Source organism: Dendrobates tinctorius, unplaced genomic scaffold (assembly GCF_039654945.1).
Source record: "Dendrobates tinctorius isolate UK_male_01 unplaced genomic scaffold, ASM3965494v1 ptg000051l, whole genome shotgun sequence".
Lineage (NCBI taxonomy): Eukaryota > Metazoa > Chordata > Amphibia > Anura > Dendrobatidae > Dendrobates > Dendrobates tinctorius.
In genome coordinates, this window is record NW_027361719.1 from 23893629 (window position 1) to 23916721 (window position 23093).

A 23093-nucleotide genomic window follows, 5' to 3' on the forward strand; every position below is an offset into this window, starting at 1 on the left:
AGACATAGAAAAAGACTTAGGCATCTTAGTCAATAAGAAGCTAAATTGGAGTGCCCAGTGTCAGGCAGCTGCCAACAAAGCAAATAGGGTCATGGGATGCATTAGAAGAGGTTTGGGGACATGAGATGAAAACATAATTCTTCCTCTGTACAAATAACTCGTCAGACCACACTTGGAGTATTGTGTGCAATTTTGGACGCCGGTGCTCAAGAAAGACATCACTGAACTTGAAAGGGTTCAAAGGCGGGCTACTAAAATGATAAATGTAGTTGGTTCACTTCAATACCCAGAAAAGTTATCAAAATTAGTTCTATTTACTCTAGAAAAGAGAAGACTTAGGGGAGACTTAATATATATGTACAAGTATATCAGAGGGCAATACAGAGATCTCTCCAATGAACTGTTTGTACCAAGGACTGTGACAAGAACAAGGGGGCATTCTCTTCGTTTGGAGGAAAGACAATTTCTGCACCAGCATAGAAGAGGGTTCTTCACGGTAAGAGCAGTGAGGCTCTGGAATTCTCTTCCTGAGGAAGTGGTGATGGCCAACTCACTGAATGAATTTAAGAAAGGAATGGATGCTTTTCTTGTGAGTAACAGTATAGAAGGTAACGAATAACAGAATATAATAAGTAGATGGTTGACCCAGCTTAGGGGAAGGAATTTTTTTCCCTATGGACAAAATTGGCTTCTACTCTGTGGGTTTTTTGCCTTCCCCAGGATCAACAATGCAGAGCAGCTGCAATAAAAATAGGCTGAACTACACTCACTGGCCACTTTATTAGGTACACCTGTCCAACTGTGTGTTAAGACTTAATTTCTAATCAGCCAATCACATGGCGGCAACTCAGTGCATTTAGGCATGTAGACATGGTCAAGACAATCTCCTGCAGTTCAAACCGAGCATCAGTATGGGGAAGAAAGGTGATTTGAGTGCCTTTGAACGTGGCATGATTGTTGGTGCCAGAAGGGCTGGTCTGAGAATTTCAGAAACTGCTGATCTACTGGGATTTTCACGCACAACCATCTCTAGGGTTTACAGAGAATGGTCCGAAAAAGAAAAAAAATCCAGTGAGCGGCAGTTCTGTGGCCGGAAATGCCATGTTGATGCCAGAGGTCAGAGGAGAATGGGCAGACTGGTTCGAGCTGATAGAAAGGCAACAGTGACTCAAATTGCCACCCGTTACAACCAAGGTAGGCAGAAGAGCATCTCTGAACGCACAGTGCGTCGAACTTTGAGACAGATGGGCTACAGCAGCAGAAGACCACACTGGGTACCACTCCTCTCAGCTAAGAACAGGAAACTGAGGCTACAATTTGCACAAGCTCATCGAAATTGGACAGTAGAAGATTGGAAAAACGTTGCCTGGTCTGATGAGTCTCGATTTCTGCTGCGACATTCGGATGGTAGGGTCAGAATTTGGCGTAAACAACATGAAAGCATGGATCCATCCTGCCTTGTATCAACGGTTCAGGCTGGTGGTGGTGGTGTCATGGTGTGGGGAATTTTTTCTGGGCACTCTTTGGGCCCCTTGGTACCAATTGAGCATCGTTGCAACGCCACAGCCTACCTGAGTATTGTTGCTGACCATGTCCATCCCTTTATGACCACAATGTACCCAACATCTGATGGCTACTTTCAGCAGGATAATGCGCCATGTCATAAAGCTCGAATCATCTCAGATTGATTTCTTGAACATGACAATGAGTTTACTGTACTCAAATGGCCTCCTCAGTCACCAGATCTCAATCCAATAGAGCATCTTTGGGATGTGGTGGAACGGGAGATTCGCATCAGGGATGTGCAGCCGACAAATCTGCGCCAACTGTGTGATGCCATCATGTCAATATGGTCCAAAATCTCTGAGGAATGCTTCCAGCACCTTGTTGAATCTCTGCCACGAAGAATTGAGGCAGTTCTGAAGGCAAAAGGGGGTCCAACCCCTTACTAGCATGGTGTACCTAATAAAGTGGCCAGTGAGTGTAGATGGACATAAGGTCTTCCTTCAGCCTTCAAAACTATGTTACTATGTTACAGTTTTTAAAAAATTCCAGCGGGTGAATAGAGTACATGTTAATTATTTGAAGCAGATCTTAAGGGTATATGCAAATGATATCTTTTTCAGACAGGTCTGAAAATGCTGATAAGGATGAACATTTTTATTATGTAAAAATAAGTTGCTGCATATATTTTCAAGGGATTGTCCACTGTTACTACAACACTTTCTCATTCCTCATGTTTGGCCCCATTAAAATAAAAACACTTATAATCAGCTGCATTGTCGACCCTGTTCCAACAGTGTCAGCACTCACTTTCCTGGGACTCACATGAGGTGGTTATACTGATGAGCAAAAGGATAACAATGATTTGAATTTTTGATTTTAGGCTCCATATGTCACCATCCACGACAGAGTCGAACGTGAGACTCACATCATTTTATCAACAATCATCTCAGCTATCTCATACATAAATTTGACTTGCAACTACTGTATTTTGCATATGCTTATTTATGCAGAATCTTGTCAGGTCACTGTAATGTTATTGCTTTGCTGCTGGTAGTAGAAAAAAAAATTTCTTCCTGTATACTACAAATTACAACCTGCTCAGTGTGTTATTAGGTTGATTCTCAAGCGAAAGGTCACTGGATCAAATCAAAGAAGAAGATTTCCCAAGAAAAGAGAGTATCATCCAGCACATCAATAGTGGTCTCTTGATCAAGAAAATTGCCAAACTGCATCATGTAAGTGCCATGAAAGAATAAGAAATGAAGTTCGTCCATCCATTGAAAAGCCAAGAGCTGGATGTCCAGGCAAAATATCGGAGTCAACAAGTCATCTTATCACAAGGTCTGTCAGCAGTGCAGGTGGCTCGTATGATGCATATTCATATAATCATAAAATGGTAAAGTTGGAAAGGACCTCCAGGGTCTGCGTGTCCAACTCCCTGCTCAATGAAGAATTCACTAAACAATCTCAGACAGATGTCTGTTTGAATACAAAAAGGGTGGGGGAACAAGAGGCGCAATAGTGCCCTATCACTAGTGACACTACGATGTGAGTGGTGTAATGCAGTTCCACTCACCTATTCCAGTTGTGTGACCCACAACTGGCTTGAAGACATAACACAGTATCAGCTGCTGCAGGACCTCCACCGACCACTCCAAAGTGGAAAAACTGCCAGAGAATATGGGAAGCAAGATGTGCCACAGTCCGCGCTGCTGAATCCACAAAATCACCTGGGATGCAAGATGTAGTAACAAAGTACTTCTATGGTGACTGACAAAAGGTGAAGAAGCCTCAAATTCAAAATCGTGTTAACAAGCTTTGGCTCAAGTTTGCAAAAAAATTACGAAAAGTAGACAGTAGAAGATAGGAAATAGGTGATTTGGAGCAATGAGATGAAAGTCACTAGACTAGCCACTGATAGGTGCAAATGGGTCTGGAAGAAACAAGGGAAAAAGGGGCTAATGGATTCGAAAATTGAAGAAACTGTCAAGTTCGGTGGAGGGAGCCTGATGATATGGGGTTGTTTCATAGCCAAAGGTTTTGGATACTTGACCAGGATTGATGGTGGTCTCAATGCTGAGCTATATGTGAGTATCCTAGAAGATGAGGTGCTTCTTACACTCGAATACTATGGGTATAAAAAGGACGATGTAGTGTTTCAGTGCAACAACGACTGGAAGCAATTCAACCAAGTCGAACACTCATGGGTAGAATTGAAGTTGAATTAAATAAAAAACTGTATACAATCCCAAGTGAGTTGACCAGTATGCACCAACTTTGCAAACATGTAGAAGAGACTTGGGATCAGATCTTGGTCGAGACATGCTGGAATCTAATTGAGAGCATGCCCAGAAGAATTCAAGCACTGTGGAAAGCCAAAGGTGGATTTACATATTACTAACAAAATAATAAAAATAAAAACGTTGATTTTTAGGAGCAAAACAGAAATAATGCAGTGACCTAACAAGAATCTGCATAACTAATCATATGCTAAATAGTTACAAGTCAAATTTATGTATGTGATAGCCAAGATGATTGTCTATGAAACGATGGGAGTCTCACTTTCTAAACAGTAGTCGTTGTGAGATAAGGAGCCTGAAAGTCAAAAGTTCAAAACATCAACTTGTTGTTGATGTTCACTACATGCGGTGAGAGTGAAGCAGACACTGATTGGGCGCCAGACTCCTCTTACTTAACAACCTCCTGTGAGCTTTGTGAACACTAGCATCAATTCCACTATGCTTCTGTGAGGTCTAACAGGGCATAGCTTAGAGTGCTCTCAGTTTTCTTACTGCTCTGTGGAGTAACAGAGTCAGGCACCTTGCACTCTGTTCACACCGAGTGACGCGGCTATGCTCTGCCATTGTCCTCTAGCTGCGGTTTTTCTATGGTTTTTCCAATACTGCACGGTGGACCCCGGGTTGCGATCGCACCTTCTCATAATTTACATTTGGTGCGATCCGCAAACTCTAACATAATATAATATGTCAGTATGCTCTCAGTTTTTTGGAAAAAATATATATTGTATGTGGTCAATTTAAGGAGCGCTATGGCTATAGAGCACACTACAATGGATTAGTGGTAAACAAACCTTTTATTAGACCACTACGCGTTTCGGCAGCGCACCGCTATCTTCCTCAGGTGGATTTACAAACAGTGTAGGAAGTGACACATTAAATAGGGGTAGTGACCAATAGGATGGAAGCATTCAATGATGTCGATTAATCCTTTGGACACAAGCGGTCAGCTATCAGGAATGCAGCAATTAAAATCAAAAACTAAAATTCTAAAATAAAAAAAATTAAATAAAAAAAGATCCACAAGTAAAATGATATAAAATATAATATATGAATATAAAAATATGTAAAATATAGCGTATAATGATAAAATGAAATATAATATTTGACCTAAAGATAATATATTTCAAAGTGATTCAACCACCTAATCACCTACAAAACATTTTTTTGCAAAATATTTATCATACACAACCTAAAAATACTAATAACAGATTAAACTGTAGCATATAAAATTCTTATTCAAAAACTATAAGGGCACATCTCCACGGTCCAGATTGTCGGTGCTTTGGACGAAGTGGAAACCCCGCTCCGCCCAAAGCGACGCCCCCTTCTGTACTCGCAGTGATTCCGGATGTGGTCATTGAACACATCCGGAATCACCTCACCCTATACATAGGACTGTGTTATTTACCTTGCAGAGACGTAGTGTCGCCGCAAGGTAAACAGACATGACGCAGTCTAAAAAGAGGCACCACATGTCCGGAAACGCAGGGCCGCCAGATGCGTGTTCGCACGCATAGTGGAGACGGGATTTCATAAATCTGGACGCTGCAGATTGAACGCTACGGCTGTATGCAGTGTTCAATCTGCATGTAATCCGGCCCGTGGAAACATGAAACATACCCTAAGAACACAAAGAAAATATGGATTGGTCCCTTTAGTCATTTATTTTTTTATTAATGTCATAGTCAGGGATTCCCAGCCCGTCTCTCATGCAAGTTGGGTCGCATCACGCAGGGCCAGTCGCCCGTGACAGGATTTTTGCAATACAAGAATCTTGTGTGAGGGGTTGAGTTCTCTTATAGGCATCTATTAATAATTTCTTAGGATATCCTTTCTGTAGGAATCTCTGCCTATGAATTCCTGATTCCTTCACAAAATCCTGATCATTTGTGCAATTTTTATGACACCTCCAATACTGGCCATATGGAATATTCTTAATCCATCTGGGGAGGTGCCCACTATCAAACCTGAGATAGCTATTTACATCAACAGGTTTGAAATATGTTGACGTGGACAACCTCCCCAGATCATCCACTTTAATGAGATCGAAAAATTGGATAGATGTGTTCGACATGGACGCTGTAAATGATAAGCCCCATGTCTTCCTATTTAATTCATCAATGAAATCGAGGGCCGTAATTTTTGGGGCCATTCCAAATCAAAATCAGATCGTCTATGAAACGACCATAGAAATTAATATGGCCCAAAGCCAGGGGCACTGTGCAATGAAATCGGATTCAAAAAGGCCCATAAACAAGTTGGCATAACTTGGGGGGAATCTTGTTCCCATCGCGCAGACCCTGACCTTCCTATATATTGTGCCATCAAAAGTGAAGATATTATTGTTTAAGATAAATCTGATGGCTGTTAAAATAAAATTCCTTTGATCCTCCAGCATGGATATGTCAGTACTTAGAAAATGATCCACTGCTTGCATACCCAAATCATGAGTAATATTGCTATACAGTAAGCCACATCTAAGGTTAGCAATAAACAATTACTCTGAGGGGTAAGTCTCTCACTAATTTGATCAATTCAGAACAATCTTTCAAATAGGAATCCAAATTCAATACAAACTTTTGAAGAAATAGATCAACATAATGTGATAAGTTGGCAGTTATCGAGTTGATACCCGAGATGATAGGGCGACCAGGGGGGTTGGTTTCGTTCTTGTGCACTTTCGGGAGGAAATAAAAAAGGGTGTTCTATAATGGGGATAGCAAAAAAAATTTCTCATTTTTGTTCAGGATCCCTTTTTCCCAAGCTTTTTTTTTTTACCAGAGTATTATAATTCAAATGAATTGATATGGAAGGATCTGAATCTAACTTCTGGTAGTAGTCTTGATCACCCAAAATTTGTTTGCCCTCATTCAAATGTCAGGTCCTGTCCATTATCACGACCCCACCCCCCTTATCTGCATTTTTTATTATAATCTCTTTGTTCTCCCTTAAGGGCATGTCACACTAAGAGATATCGCTAGCAATATCGCTATAACTTGTAACGTTATAGCGATATTGCTAGCGATATCACTTAGTGTGATACTTACCTACAACCCGCTCCCCCACTGCTTATCGCTGATCGCGCGAGAACAGGCTGGACTGTTTCTTGTCGTCAGCTTCCTGCGGCGCTTCCTGTGGAGAGACGAGCGACACGTGGACACGGGCGGGAGGACGCAGGATCGCCTGGTGTGACAGTTAAGTAACGACCCCCGTCCCCAGCGATGTCGCTAGTGAGATCTACCTGTGTGGCAGCTCACTAGCGACCACTTAGCGATGTACCAGCGATCCTGACCGCGTCATATCGCTGGTCGGGATCGCTGGTACATCGCTAAGTGTGACAGTACCTTTAGAGATGTATTGCTTTCCTTTCTTCCACTTTAAGATTGTCCACTTTTCTAAAGTGTTCAATTGAGCGCAATTTTTAGAAGGTTACAACATGAGCACCTTTATGGTGTAGGGGATAGAAATTATTTAAAGTCCCCTTCACTGGTACGTGTGCAAGTTAAATGTCAGGGGTTACGGGGTTATTTCCATTAATGCCTTCTATAGCTAACGAGGGAGTTGAACTAGTCTTACTCTTATCTTCTATGATAAAGTGAAACTTAATCGTAATTTTCCTGAAGAATTAATTTAGGTCGAAATAAAACTTAAAAGTATTTAACATGGAATTAGGGCAAAACGAAAGACCATTTTTCAGGAGGGAGGTTTCTCCACTATTCAACTCATAGCTGGAAAGATTGAAAATGCTGGTTGAATCGATATTACTATTCTCTTTATTTCTATTCCTTATTAAATTGCTTTCATCTTCTTTTGGGTCTGGTTGTCTTCTTGAACTACATTTATGAGAGGTTCTACCACTTCCTCTACAACCCTGTCTTTTCCTCTTTTTCTTTTCGGGTGTCGCCCTGGAGCCACCCGAAAAAAATTGAGTAATTTTTGAGTCCTTCAAGTTATTACCCAATCTATTTTTTGAAACTATCATATTAGGAGATAATGTTGACTCAAACACAACATTCCGGAGCTACAGAGTAGGAGTACACGGAGACGTCCCTACTGGAGTGGTGCAGGGGTGCACAACCCTTCCAGGTGAGAGGCTAATCGCCCCACCTTTCATTGTAACATCCCAATTAAACCATCTGGTGCTTCTCATGCTGCGCTCTTCCATGTTTATTGTCTTAGTTTGCTGTCAGTGGAAAACGTTAACTGTACACGTCAGCAAAAAACTAATGTGCACATAAGCTGTTAAATATAGCAGCTTTGTGTGGTTGTACACCACAGATCAAAAAAGAGACAGGGGATAAAGCATTCAAGTCATTAAAGAGGGCAGTAGATAATGAAGAAAACTCATGATCTTTCATGAACTGAAGAAGGGGAAATAATCCAGGAATGAAGCTGAGCTGATTCATGAGAGCTAATGAAGACAGTAATACACTGGTCACACACATCTGCCATTACTAGGAAAAATTACTATGAAAATTACTAAGGTGTTCATAGCCTTTCAGGTTTTTTCTTCATTCCTCTGAATATTAGAGATATTTTCTAAGGTTTAACTCTCCCCCTTTTTACTTTTTTCCATCCATTCTCTACCCTCCACCAGTGCAATTTATTGGATGTGTCTTTTTGCAGCCATACTAAAGTAATAATACAATAACTTACAGTCATAGTTCATTTAAGAATACATCCTTGATAGAAGTTGTGGGTAAAACAATACAGACACATTACAACAGCTGTGCATTCTAAATTTACGTTGGTGTATTTAGAGATAATATTCGCTATTGATAAATTATTTAAATAACACAACAATCTAATCTATAAATGTACTAATTGTGTATTGTGCATTGACTACATATGTTGCATTTTTGTGTCAACAGGTTCAGGCACTCAGTATAGGATGGACAGAAGAAACGGTCCCATCTACATAAACATCAGTGGTTCAATGCCAACCACGCTGGATTTCTTATTTTGTATCACTGGAGAAAAGCCCCACATATGTTTCTATATAGCTTCACCCTCCTCTGTGTGGCTGTGTCCCATCATGCTAACTTATTAAAGCATCACATATCAAGCAAAAGGACAAATGACACATATGAACTGTAGTGATGTCTTTCTGAGCTGTAACATATACATCTGCATATAGTTTGGCCCATGTGTTGGTCATATCATGTATGTAGTTTACACTTGCCACATCTTTTCTGATCTCTGTGAGTAGCATTTTAATATTGGCAATTTATTTTTGGTGAACACTGAGACAATGATAATGCTGTCCTTGCATAATTTAATTTCCATAGTTTGTCCTTCAAGTGATTGACTATTACAGAAAGTTTGACGATTGATGAAGCCGGGTGCCTTGAAAATGAAGGATGCAAACAAGAAAGAAGCTTGAGGGTTTGGCTTTTGGAAAGGTCAGACTTTCAGCCATACCAGATACAATGTAGCTTCAACAGGAAATAATCCGTTCAAAAATAATAACAATATTTTTACATATTATCTTCTGCGTTGAGTCTTTTTCTGTGAATATAAAGTACCCTTTGTTATAAACAATATGAAAGGGGAGAAACCAGCACTGCCAATGGTCAGAAAGCAATACATAAACTGCATATGCACATATAAATTTCTAACTGTATTTTAAAATGAGACATTTAGCAAACAATTGATCAAATCTTTGAGCCACCCCGCCACGCCAAGGCATTCTCATATGGGGTAGTCCTACTCTATGTTTTTTATATTCGCTGTGGCATTATGGCCTGCTAAATAAATTAAAAGCAAGACTGTATAAAATGCAAAATGTACCTGAAGCGTTTCTGAATCACTCAAATGGCGCCAGAAAGGGCGAGCGCAGATGAAGGCTGACCAGGTCATGGACATGGACATCTCAGGTCTAGCCTCCACACTGCCAAACCAGCAACCACAGATGAAGGGTGAAACAGGCCGAGACACAGGTGCACAATCAAATAGAGCCTGGGGCAGGGTAGAGCTGCTGTATGTGTGTACAGCAGCCTAGATCAATCACAACAAAGACAGAAAGAATGGCGTACATAACTCAGCATGCCCGGCAAACTGTGGTGGTCAGCCACAACCAATATCAATAAGAAAGGGGAGAAACCAGCACGGCCTATGGTCAGAATGCAATACATAAAGTGCATATGTGCATATTAATTTCTAACTGTACTTTAAAATGAGACATTTAGCAAATAATTGATCAATTTTTTGAGCCACCCCGCCGCGCCAAGGCATTCTCATATGGGGCAGTCCTAGTCTATGTTTATTATATTTGCTGTGCCATTACGACCTCCTAAATAAATTAAAAGCAAGATTGTATAAAATGCAAAATGTACCAGAAGTGTTTCTGAATCACTCCCATGGCGCCAGAAAGGGCGAGCGCAAAAAAAGGCTGACCAGGTCCGGACATGGACATATCAGGTCTAACCTCCACACTGCCAAACCAGCAACCACAGATGAAGAATGCCTTGGCATGGTGGGGTGGCTCAAAGAATTGACTAACTGTTTGCTAAATGTCTCATTTTAAAGTACCGTTAGAAAGTAATATGTGCATATGCACTTTATGTATTGCGTTCTGACCATAGTGCTGGCTTCTCCTCTTTCTTCTTTGTTATAAACAGTAACATGAAAGTGGTATAGACATCACTTAGAGGGATTGAGACAAATTAGAGACCAACCTAGTATCAATGGCTCATGGTGTGGAAGACCCAGCTCTTTGTATATATTCACTCCTCTACTTTATAGGTCAAGGTCCTTAATTGTAGAACCATTACTCAGCTGCCGTCTATTGAACGCAGGTAAATCCACATGTGTTCACTAAACTATGCAGATTTACTGCATCTAATACATTTTAGCAGTGAAGTTTTACTAGCAGGGAAACTAGTGTCTCCGCAAGCGAAATTGACATATTGCAGTCTGGAAAGACGCCCCACATGCCAGTCTCCTTGGGTAGATATGGAATTTCTTCAAATCCCATCCACTATGCTGTCACAGCTGGCCGCTGCGGGTTTGACACTGCATAAAGACGCAGTGTCAAATCTGCATCAACTCTGGATCATGGGTACATACCCTTTGCCAATAATTATGTATATTTATGTAAAAACAAAACTAAATTAAAAAAAATACACATATTTGGTATCATTGCTTAGCCCTTTCAGTGAACACTGTATAAAAAAAAAATGGGCAAAAGTAACTATGGTTAGGCCAAAAGTAAAATAAAATGCTATCAAAAAGTCAAATGAACAGAAAAAAATGGTGAAAGCATCATCTTATCCAGCAAAAAAACACGCCGCCATACAGCTCCATAAGCAGAAAAATAAAAAAGCTACATTGGCTTGCATAAGTATTCACCCCCTTGACTTTTTACCTATTTTGTTACATTACAACCTGGGTTTAAATATTTTTGTAATTCAATTTATTTGTAATACATCAGCACTAAAAAGTCTAGTTGGCGAAGTGAAGTGAGAAAAATATAGACCTAAATTAAATTTATGGTATCAAATAAATAAAAATTGTCCTGTGCATATGTATTCACCCCATAAAATTTCTGGTGCAAGCAATTACCTTCATAAGTCACATGCTTAGTAAATGGAAGCCCACCTGTGGGCAATCTAAGTGTTGCATGCTCTGTCAGTATGTACAAACCTCTTCTGAAAGGCCACAGAGGCTGCAACCCCATTAAACAAGAGGCATCACTAACAAAAAAACACCATGAAGATCTCCAAACAAGTCAGGGACAAAGTTATTGTGAAGTATAAGTCAAGGTTGGGTTATAAAAAAAATCATAATCTCTGATGTTCCCCCAGAGCACTATAAGGGTCTGTGCACATGCTACAGATTCTGCTGTGGATCCGCAGCGGATTTGGCCCTGCGGATCCGCAGCAGTTTCTGCTGTGTTGTACAGTACCTTTATTCTCTATGGAAAATGAAAAACGCTGTGCGCATGCAGATATTTCCACGAGGATTTGCTGCAGTTTCAAATCCGCAGCATGTCACTTCTTTGTGCGGAATCCGCAGCAGTTTTACACTGGCTCCATTGTACAGGTGTCAAACCGCAGGGCAAAACCGCAGGCTAATCCGCAGATAAAATGCAGGTCTTTTGACCTGCGGATTTACTTGCGGATTTTGCCAAAAATGCTCAGAAAAATCCGCAGCACAATCCGCAATGTGTGCACTTACCCTAAAATCCATTATCATCAAATGTAAAAACATGGTACCACAACACACCTGCCAAGAGAGGGCCTGCCCTTCAACATAAACTCTCAGCTTAGGCAAGGAGAGCATTAATCAGAGAGCAGGGCCGGCCCGAACGTATAGGCGAACTAGGCGGCCGCCTAGGGCGCCGACCCAAAGGGGGCGCCAGAGAAAAAATAGAAAATATTATAAAAAATCTTTTCAAAAGGCAAAAAGTTTTAGGGATGGAAAGAAAAGTGTACATATTTAAGGGCAAATATGATGCAAGTGGGGTTGGTTGGGTTGGCAACAATTTCGATAGAATCTGAAGTTGCTAAACAAATTAATCTCGGTGACTTAGTGTCATCCTTTTAAAAAAAAAAGGCAAAGAAACAAAAATTTTAATTACCTATGGTAGTTTTTGTTTTGTGTTATTGATTACTTTGTATATATTTGTCCTATACAACTTCTCAGAAGATTAAAGAGTTAGGAGAGAGTTAATTAATCATTGTTGTTGTTGTTTATTTTGCTCCTAAATTTATATCCCAAGTTTTCATCTACTGCCAAGAATAATAGGGGCGCAACAAAATAGTTTCGCCTAGGGCGCCGTAATCTCTCGGGCCGGCCCTGTCAGAGAGGCAAGCACAGAGACCAAAGGTAACCCTGAAGGAGCTACAGGGTTCCCAAGCAGAAACGTATCCAAAGTCAGTTTTAGCTGTAATTGCCACAAAAGCAGGCCCTACAAAGTACTTGACTTTAAGAGTAGAGTTGAGCGACTTTTGGTTTTTTAGGGTCGCGTTTCGTTTCGTGAAACCCGACTTTTCCAAAAGTCGGGTCGAGCAAGATCGTCCGATTATAGGGAAAAGTCGGGGTCGTCCCGAAACACGAAACCCAATGTAAGTCAATGGGGAATAAAAGTCGGCAGTGAGAGGAGGACAGGAAACACACCTACAGTGCCCATTTGAATGCCAAAAGCATCAATTCTTCTTACTTAAGCTTGTCAACCTTAATTAACTTCATAATACAAGTTACGCACTGAAAAATGGGGGTTATTTGGCTAAAGTTGTGGGGGGGAGGGCTGGCTGCAAGTTTTCATGTGCCCTGGGCGAAAGAGCGCCCCTTTAACACATACCACAACTCATCAATGATCATGCTCCGATACGGCAGAGAAATAGCGGTATAGTACAATGAAAAATACTTCACTTTTTACATCTCATGACGAGGCCCATCTATTTCTCCATACAGAATCATTGGTCCCATATAATGTTTGAAACAGTATATGATGAGCTCCACATAATGCTACAGTATATGTTGGTCCCCATGGATGAAGCTCCACTGTCTTATGGGCCCAAATAATGCTCCAAACATAATGGGCCCCATTTCTAATGCTCTAGTGTATAATGGGCCCTGTAAATGCTGCTCCAGTGTCTGATGTCCACCTTTGGAATGTTCCAGTGTATGGTGGGCCCCATCTATCATTCTCCAGAGTAACGTGCTCCCCAAAAATTGCTGTCCCAACATTGAAAACAATCAAATAAGTCTCCTCGCTAGGGAATCCCTGTACTAGTCTGGACTTCTCGTCGTCCCCATCTTCCATCTCACTGCACAGTATTTCAACCTTGCAAGTGCTGTGATCCTGAGCAAGCAGGGGGGGCCCACTCGTTGGCGACGGCACTGGCACAGGGCCCCTGATAGTACGGTGGTGTGTCTGATGGCGGGTGGGCCGAACCTGCACTTTCATCTGCAGCTTCCTCTTTGTCACTGTGTAAGATGGAACTGTATATGGGAAGGGTAACCTGAGTTTCATCAGGGTCAGATTCAGGCCGTGTAGCGTGCGAGGGGAATGTAGTGGTCTGGGTCAATGTACCAGCAGATTCATTGAGCAGTGGCTGGGCATCAGTGCACTTGTGTCGCCCCCAGGAGTACGGTCGCCACAGTGGCATTACCTTCCTCCTAGGGAGTGTGATGTCATGCTTGGGAGCAACGAAGGATCTCTCTAGCAGGTTAACTGATTGGGCGGCGTTATTCCCACGAGTCATGACCCTCCAAACAGCGTTCATGAAGGCAAAGTGTTTGTTTTACGTGGGCAGTATGGTTGCAAAGCTGAACCTTAAAGGAATGTCCAGAAGGGCACCACCAGGAGTGGAGCCTACGGTTAAATTCGACTCCACATGGGAAACCTCAACCATGCCAGCTACAGAACAGATGCACACATTGCAAGCTTAATTCCGTTAACGAACGAGACTCCGTCATGCCCCGCGGTCCGAGTCCGGCTTACTAGAGGGACACGTGAGGCTCTGGAACATGAGATTGGCCAATAACTGGTGTGTCATGCCCTTACATGTCCGTGGCTGCATGTGTGCTACACTGAAAAGGCCAGCGTTTGTCGCTTACAGGTGCAGATAACCCGCTGAACAACGTTAGTGATGGGGATCACTGATTACAATTATTACCCGCGAACAATGATTTCCCAGTAAGTGCAGGTCAACTGCAGTTCCGGAATTAGGCCTAACCGTCATTCCTGAAAAAATGAAAAACTTACGTGTGCAAACCACAGGTGCTGTAGCTTGCTTAACAGCTCGCCAGCCGTTCTCACGCCCAGTATGGATTACACGTGATTGCACAAAGGTTAGAAAGGGTACCGTATCCCCAGATAACATGTATGGATAGCGTACACATTCAAAATATATGTCTCAGGAGGCAGGCTCAGACGGTGTTAGGCCCAGTATGGATTGCACGTGATTGCACAAAGGTTAGAAAGGGTACCGTATCCCCGGATAACATGTATGGATAGCGTACACATTCAAAATATATGTCTCAGGAGGCAGGCTCAGACGGTGTTAGGCCCAGTATGGATTGCACGTGATTGCACAAAGGTTAGAAAGGGTACCGTATCCCCGGATAACATGTATGGATAGCGTACACATTCAAAATATATGTCTCAGGAGGCAGGCTCAGACGGTGTTAGGCCCAGTATGGATTGCACGTGATTGCACAAAGGTTAGAAAGGGTACCGTATCCCCAGATAACATGTATGGATAGCGTACACATTCAAAATATATGTCTCAGGAGGCAGGCTCAGACGGTGTTAGGCCCAGTATGGATTGCACGTGATTGCACAAAGGTTAGAAAGGGTACCGTATCCCCGGATAACATGTATGGATAGCGTACACATTCAAAATATATGTCTCAGGAGGCAGGCTCAGACGGTGTTAGGCCCAGTATGGATTGCACGTGATTGCACAAAGGTTAGAAAGGGTACCGTATCCCCGGATAACATGTATGGATAGCGTACACATTCAAAATATATGTCTCAGGAGGCAGGCTCAGACGGTGATAGGCCCAGTATGGATTGCACGTGATTGCACAAAGGTTAGAAAGGGTACCGTATCCCCGGATAACATGTATGGATAGCGTACACATTCAAAATATATGTCTCAGGAGGCAGGCTCAGACGGTGTTAGGCCCAGTATGGATTGCACGTGATTGCACAAAGGTTAGAAAGGGTACCGTATCCCCGGATAACATGTATGGATAGCGTACACATTCAAAATATATGTCTCAGGAGGCAGGCTCAGACGGTGTTAGGCCCAGTATGGATTGCACGTGATTGCACAAAGGTTAGAAAGGGTACCGTATCCCCGGATAACATGTATGGATAGCGTACACATTCAAAATATATGTCTCAGGAGGCAGGCTCAGACGGTGTTAGGCACAGTATGGATTTGACGGCCCAGATTACACAGCGGAGGAGCAGGGAGAGGTAAAGATTGCAAATGCTGGGGCCCTGCCCAAGCAAGGGGGGCCCACTCGTGGGCGTCGGTACTGGCACTGGGCCCCTCATAGTACAGCGGTGTGTCTGACGGCGGGTGTGCACCACCACCGTCAGAGACACTTGATTGCACTATGAGGGACCCTGTGCCAGTGCCCGCGCCCAAGAGTCGGCCTACCCACCTGTCCAGGGCAACGGCACTCACACGGTGTCGTGCGCTAGGTGGTGACCCCGGCCATGGGGGGGGAGGCAGCACAGTTAGGGAGTTTTAGAAAGTGGCATATGTTGATGTTGGACATTCAGCTGATGCAAAAGGCGAAATAGGTCAAGTCCCAGGAAGAGGTGGACCAAAGCAAGCCATTTTTCTGTCACCCTATGTGTCATCAGGGGAAGGTGGGACAAAATCCTTGGAAACCCATGCATGGTTCATTTTAATGAAGGTTAGATCATCCACATTTTGGGTTGACAGACGGGTCCTTTTTTCTGTCAGGATTGATCCAGCTGCACTGAAGACTCTTTCCGATAGCACACTTGCAGCTGGGCAAGCGAGCTCCTGTAAGGCATATTGTGCCAATTCAGGCCAGGTGTCCAGTTTAGCGGCCCAATAGTCAAAGGGGAATGACCTGTGTGGGAGAACATCGATATGGGAGGAAAAGTAGTTTGTAACCATGGTTGACAACTGCTGTCTCCTGTCACTTTCCATCGATGCAGTATTACCAGTTGTGTGAGCGGAATTTGAAAAATCAGTCCACAACATTGTCATGAAACCCCTGTCTCCAACGCCACTTCTGCTGTGTGCACCACGAACACCTCTGCCAAGCTGCCCCCGGCCCGTACGGCTCGTGTGAGAACCATCACCGCTGCTGTGTGCTGGGAATGCCTCAAGCAACCGATTTACCAGAGTTGCTTGTTTATTAGCCAATATTAGGTCAAGGTTCTCCTGTGGCATGATGTTTTGTAATTTGCCTTTATAGCGTGGATCCAGGATGCTGGCCAACCAGTAGTCGTCATCGTTCATCATTTTGGCAATGCGGGGGTCCCTTTTTAGGATCCGCAAGGCATAATCTGACATGTGGGCCAATGTTCCCGGTGTCAATGATGCACTGCGAGTGCTGGTTGGAGGAGCACTTTCTGGCAAATCCACATCCCTCCAGTCACGCACAAACCCTGTACCAGACCTTGCCACGCCAACATTTTCACTTGCCCCACGAGATGCATCCTCCTCCCCTAAGTAATCATCCCCATCATCATCCTCCTCCTCTTCTTCCTCCACCTCGTCCAGGAGAGGTCCCTGAGCAGACAATGGCTGAATGTCATCAAGGATTCCCTCCTCCTCTTCCTCCTCATCAACATTGGCTGCAGACGCCTGCTCCTTAAGGTGCGTCAAAGTTTGCATGAGCAGACGCATAAGTGGGATGCTCATGCTTAGGATGGCGTCGTCTGCGCTTATCAGCCGTGTGCATTCCTCAAAACACTGAAGGACTTTACAGAGGTCTTTCAGCTTCGACCACTGCACACCTGTCAACTCCATGTCTGCTCTCAAAGTGCCTGGCCGTGTATCCTCCCACAAATGCATTATGGCCTGCCTCTGCTCGCACAGCCGCTCCACCATGTGCAGGGTGGAGTTCCACCTTGTTGCAATGTCGATAATGAGGCGGTGGTTGGGAAGGTGGAGCAATCGCTGCAGCTTCTGCATATGAACGGAGTGTACAGGCGACCGGCGGATGTGCGCGCACAGTCTTCGCACCTTCTGGAGCAGGGCTGTTAACTCCGGATAATTTTTGAGGAAGCACTGCACCACCAGGTTCAAGGTGTGAGCCAAGCAAGGTATGTGGCTGAGTTTTGAAAGGGCTATGGCTGCCACAAAATTACGGCCATTATCACTAACTACCTTGCCTGCCTCAAGATGTACACTGCCCAGCCATGACTCAGTTTGTCGCTTCAAGTACTCGGCCAGCACCTCGGCGGTATGTCTGTCGCCCAAACACATCATCTGCAACACAGCCTGCTGACGCTTTCCACTAGCTGCTCGATAGGGGGACACATCGTGTGCAACAGTGGCAGCTGCAGATGGAGTGCTCGTACGACTGCGCTCTGTGGACGAGCTTTCGCTTCTGGAGGAGGAGGAGGAGGAGGAGGGTGGAACGCCTACAGCCAACTGTTTCCTATACCGTGGGCTAGGCAGCACTGTCCCACCACCGCTGTCCCCTGTGGACCCTGCATCCACCACATTAACCCAGTGCGCAGTGATGGACACATAACGGCCCTGGCCATGCCGACTGGACCATGCATCAGTTGTGAGGTGCACCTTTCCGCTCACTGACTGCTTGAGTGCATGGACAATGCGGTCTTTCACATGATGGTGGAGGGCTGGGATGGCTTTGCGAGAGAAGAAGTGGCGACTGGGTAGGTCATTGCGTGGTACTGCATAGGCCATGAGTTCGCGGAAAGCTGTGCTTTCCACCAACCGAAAGGGCATCATCTCAAACGAGATTAGTTTGGCAATGTGGGCGTTCAAACCCAGTGTACGCGGATGAGAGACTGAGTACTTTCTTGACCTACTCATAGTGTCTGGGATGGTGAGCTGGACTTGAGAGCTGCATATGGTGGAAGTAGCGGTGGACAGGGCGGACTGAGAGATGATGGTGATGGAGTTGGTGTTCTTTCTGATGGCCTAGAATCAGTCTTTCTTTGATATAACAGTGGGATTCCCTGACTGCTGTGGCCTTGCAACGACACCTCAACATTTGCTGCTGTGCTAACCGGTGGGCTTACAGTGGGGGAAACAATGTAGCGTTGATGACTACCTTCGTTGTGATCAGTTGCACATGTGGCACTTGAGGTTTGGTGTTGTGTCCACGCTTGCAAGTGCATGCTGGTTAAATGTCTAAGCATGCAACTGGTATTCAAATTTTTCAGATTTTTCGCTCGGCTAAAGGTCTTTGCGCACTTCTTACAGATAACCTTGGCCTGATCATGAGGATTTTGTTCAAAAAAGTGCCACACTGCACTCTTCCTACTTTGGCAGACATTTTGCAGCCTAGCACGCTGTGATCTTTTGACCCTCTGGACAAGCTGTCCAGCAACTCTTTTGATGTTTGGAACCTGTCTTTGGAGTGCTCCGGGCCTGCCAGATAACAGCTGTTGCGATGTCGATGTCTGCTGTGGATGCTCCTCATCTGAGCTATTGGAAGCAGCACCCTCTTCCCCCAATGGATGCCAATCTGGGTCAACAACTGGGTCATCCATCACCTCCTCTTCTATGTCATGTGCACCTTCCTCTGTGTCACCGTGTATGGTGGTATAGTGTGCGGGAAGGGGCACCTGAGTCTCATCAGGGTCAGAATCTGGCTCTGTACACTGCGAGGACAATGTAGTGCTCTGAGTGAATGTACCAGCAGAATCATCCATCAGCGGCTGTGCATCAGTGCACTCCATGTCAGATTCATCTTGGCCTGGGTAATTCACCATTTGACTTGATAATCCAGGCATGGTATGTGAAAACAGCTCCATGGAGTAATCAGTAGTATGGCCTGCGTCATCCTTCAATCTTGGTTGGGGTGAAGGACACAAGGAAAGGTGTGGTTCATGAACATGAGCCTCCAATGACGACTCAGTGCTTTTACTTTTTACAACTGAAGTAGAGGAGGCGATAGAGCTGGAGGCTGAGTCAGCAATGTAAGACAAAACTTTTTCCTGATGCTCTGGCTTTAAAAGCGGTTTGCCAACTCCTAGAAAACTAAGCGTTCGAGGCCTTATGTAGCCAGACGATGACGCAGGCTCAACACCTCCTGCATTCGGTCCTATTTTGCTCTTGCCACTACCATCAGATCCACCACCAACACCATCATTACCAGCTGCCAACCCCTGCCCAATTCCACGGCCTCTTCCACCAGCCTTCCTCATTTTTGGTAGAAATGTAGACAAAATCCAACAAACTATATAGTATGTAAAACAAGGTACAAGGTGTCTATAGGACAGGGGAGATTTTGAATTTCTGCACACACTTTTGGACACTGGACACTTTTGGATTGTGTGAGGCCCAATGAATATCTGAGCGCTATGTGACAGGCTCGATGGCACAGCTGTGACCTAAGTGACTAAAGGATAAGTGAGATTTTGAATCTCTGCACACACTTTTGGACACTGGACACTTTTGGATTGTGTGAGGCCCAATGAATGTCTGAGCGCTATGTGACAGGCTCGATGGCACAGCTGTGACCTAAATGACTAGAGGATAAGTGAGATTTTGAATCTCTGCACACACTTTTGGACACTGGACACTTTTGGATTGTGTGAGGCCCAATGAATATCTGAGCGCTATGTGACAGGCTCGATGGCACAGCTGTGACCTAAGTGACTAGAGGATAAGTGAGATTTTGAATCTCTGCACACACTTTTGGACACTGGACACTTTTGGATTGTGTGAGGCCCAATGAATATCTGAGCGCTATGTGACAGGCTCGATGGCACAGCTGTGACCTAAGTGACTAGAGGATAAGTGAGATTTTGAATCTCTGCACACACTTTTGGACACTGGACACTTTTGGATTGTGTGAGGCCCACTGATATCTGAGCGCTATGTGACAGGCTCGATGGCACAGCTGTGACCTAAGTGACTAGAGGATAAGTGAGATTTTGAATCTCTGCACACACTTTTGGACACTGGACACTTTTGGATTGTGTGAGGCCCACTGATATCTGAGCGCTATGTGACAGGCTTGTTGGCACAGCTGTGACCTAAGTGACTAGAGGATAAGTGAGATTTTGAATCTCTGCACACACTTTTGGACACTGGACACTTTTGGATTGTGTGAGGCCCAATGAATATCTGAGCGCTATGTGACAGGCTCGATGGCACAGCTGTGACCTAAGTGACTAGAGGATAAGTGAGATTTTGAATCTCTGCACACACTTTTGGACACTGGACACTTTTGGATTGTGTGAGGCCCACTGATATCTGAGCGCTATGTGACAGGCTCGATGGCACAGCTGTGACCTAAGTGACTAGAGGATAAGGGAGATTGGATTGCTTTTAAAAAAGCAGTTTGCGGAGCAGTGGGTAAACAGCAATGCCAGCCTGTCAGGAAGCCTTAAAAGGCAGCCCAACAACCAACACCACTGATACACCACAATATAGCCTCCCCTTGCACTGCACACACAGTGACTGGTGTGTTGTGCAGGCCAAATTGCTATCAGCAGCAGAAGCAGTTTTTTTTTCTTCTCAGCAGGACAAAAAAAAAAAATTGGGATTGCTTTTAAAAAAGCAGTTTGAGGCCCAATGAATATCTGAGCGCTATGTGACAGGCTCGATGGCACAGCTGTGACCTAAGTGACTAGAGGATAAGGGAGATTGGATTGCTTTTAAAAAAGCAGTTTGCGGAGCAGTGGGTAAACAGCAATGCCAGCCTGTCAGGAAGCCTTAGAAGGCAGCCCAACAACCAACACCACTGATACACCACTATATAGCCTCCCCTTGCCCTGCACACACAGTGACTGGTGTGTTGTGCAGGCCAAATCGCTAGCAGCAGAAGCAGTTTTTTGGTCTTCTTCCCTGCCTAACGCTCTCCCTACAGAATCAGCAGCAACCTCTCCCTATACTGAGATCGGCAGAAGTAAGATGGCGGTCGGCGTGCACGCCCTTTTATACCCCCTGTGACGCCCACCAAAGCAAGCCAATCACTTGCATGCCCTTCTGAAAGGTGGTGGTGACCCGTGCCTATGTCATCACGTTGCCCACAGTGTCCGTGGATCCTGATTGGCTGAAAAAGAGCGCAAAACAAACTTTTGAAACGCGACTTTGGTGCGTAAGTTGCCGACCTCGTGGCCGACCTCATCCTAGGGTCGGGTTTCGTTTCATGAAACCCGACTTTGCCAAAAGTCGGCGACTTTTGAATTTTTTCGACCCGTTTCGCTCAACTCTATTTAAGAGGTGAATAGTTATGCACACTGAAGTTTACAGTTATTTTGTCCTATTTGTTGTTTGCTTCACATAAAAAGAAAACCAAATGTTAAAAGTTGTAGGAATGTTCTTTACATGAACTGATGCAAACCCTAAAAAAAACACTGAATTTCCAGATTGTGTGGTAGCAAGACACGAAAAATGCCAAGGGGTTTGATACTTTTACAAGCCACTGCATAGCTCTCAGCTTAAGTGATACAAAAACAATTCTTTTTTCTAAAAAATAGTTTTTATTGTGTAAAACTGGACTACATTAAAAAATATATAAATGTGGAATAGCTGCAATCATTCTGACCTGAAGAATAAAGCTGCCTAATCAATTGTACCACACGTGGAACAACATTAAAAAAAGCCCCAAAAAATCAATTGCAGAAATACTTTGTTTTTGTTCATTCTGCCTCTTAAAAATCAGAATAGATTTGTTTCTTAGGAAATCCCCACATGTATTCAGGCTGTCTAGCAGTCACATATCAAGCAGCTGCGGCAACAGAGACTGCTCCTGTATCCTTATAACGGTCCGCGATGAATCTTCAGCGGTCGGCCGGTCACGCTGCACGGTCTCGCTAGGCTGGTTGTAGGTGCAGGACCTGTGTGACGTCAGATGGCACATGACATTGCAAGGCTGTAGTAGCTACGAAGTGCATTAAGGACCATAAACCTTCCGACGCGTTTCGGAAAACACCAGTTTAATTCTTCAGGGATGGTCCTACTTGGGGTATTAAGGATATTTATGTGATTTTGCTAGATGGGCTGATAATACTAATGGATTGACAAATCATGCTTCTGACCAGTATAGAAAGGGTTGTTAACCTCTTCAGCACCAAAAGAAACTAAATCCATTTACTAGGGGACACAAATCACATCATCTCTAAAGAAGACCATCGATTCATTACCGACGTAACCGTCTAACTCTAGGTCTTCCAGGGGGTCATGACACCCTTGTGACAAGCATACAGAGCAGGATAAATGTGATTCAAAATGTTATGCAAAATGTTCACAACAAAAGCTTTAACTCAATCTGCAAAAAAAGCAATTCCCCACTCAGGTCTGTCATCTGTCAATAGAAATATATTGGGCTTTCATGTTACTGGTAACACAAAAGAAATCCAGTGAATTCTGTGCTCTTAAATCCAAATAAGCTCTTATCTTCTGAACCTCAAAGTGTGCCTAAATAACATTTATCAAGAACATATTTGACATTTCTGTAGTTATGAGAGCCCACTTAATTTCTGGTGCACATATCTCCAGAAGTATGGGCACTACAATGTACTGGGTACTACAATGGTTGATTTGCAATTATAACTCAGAAACATCCACTGCTACTTGTTTCTGGAAACCATCAATGGAATCAAAATAGTCTCTACACCTGTAGATGAATTCA

General features: G+C 43.9%; 1 protein-coding gene across 2 annotated transcripts in view; it reads left to right on the top strand.

Moving 5' to 3' along the window:
• Positions 1 to 9293, top strand: part of TAC3 (tachykinin precursor 3) — a 211697-nt gene extending 202404 nt beyond the window's left edge. For both annotated transcript variants that reach the window (XM_073576858.1, XM_073576859.1), the window contains exon 7: positions 8678 to 9293. In XM_073576858.1, coding sequence (XP_073432959.1) covers positions 8678 to 8696 — 19 coding nt within the window. In that variant the 3' untranslated portion in view covers positions 8697 to 9293. The remainder of the gene's footprint in view (positions 1 to 8677) is intronic.
• Positions 9294 to 23093: the final 13800 nt, after the last annotated feature.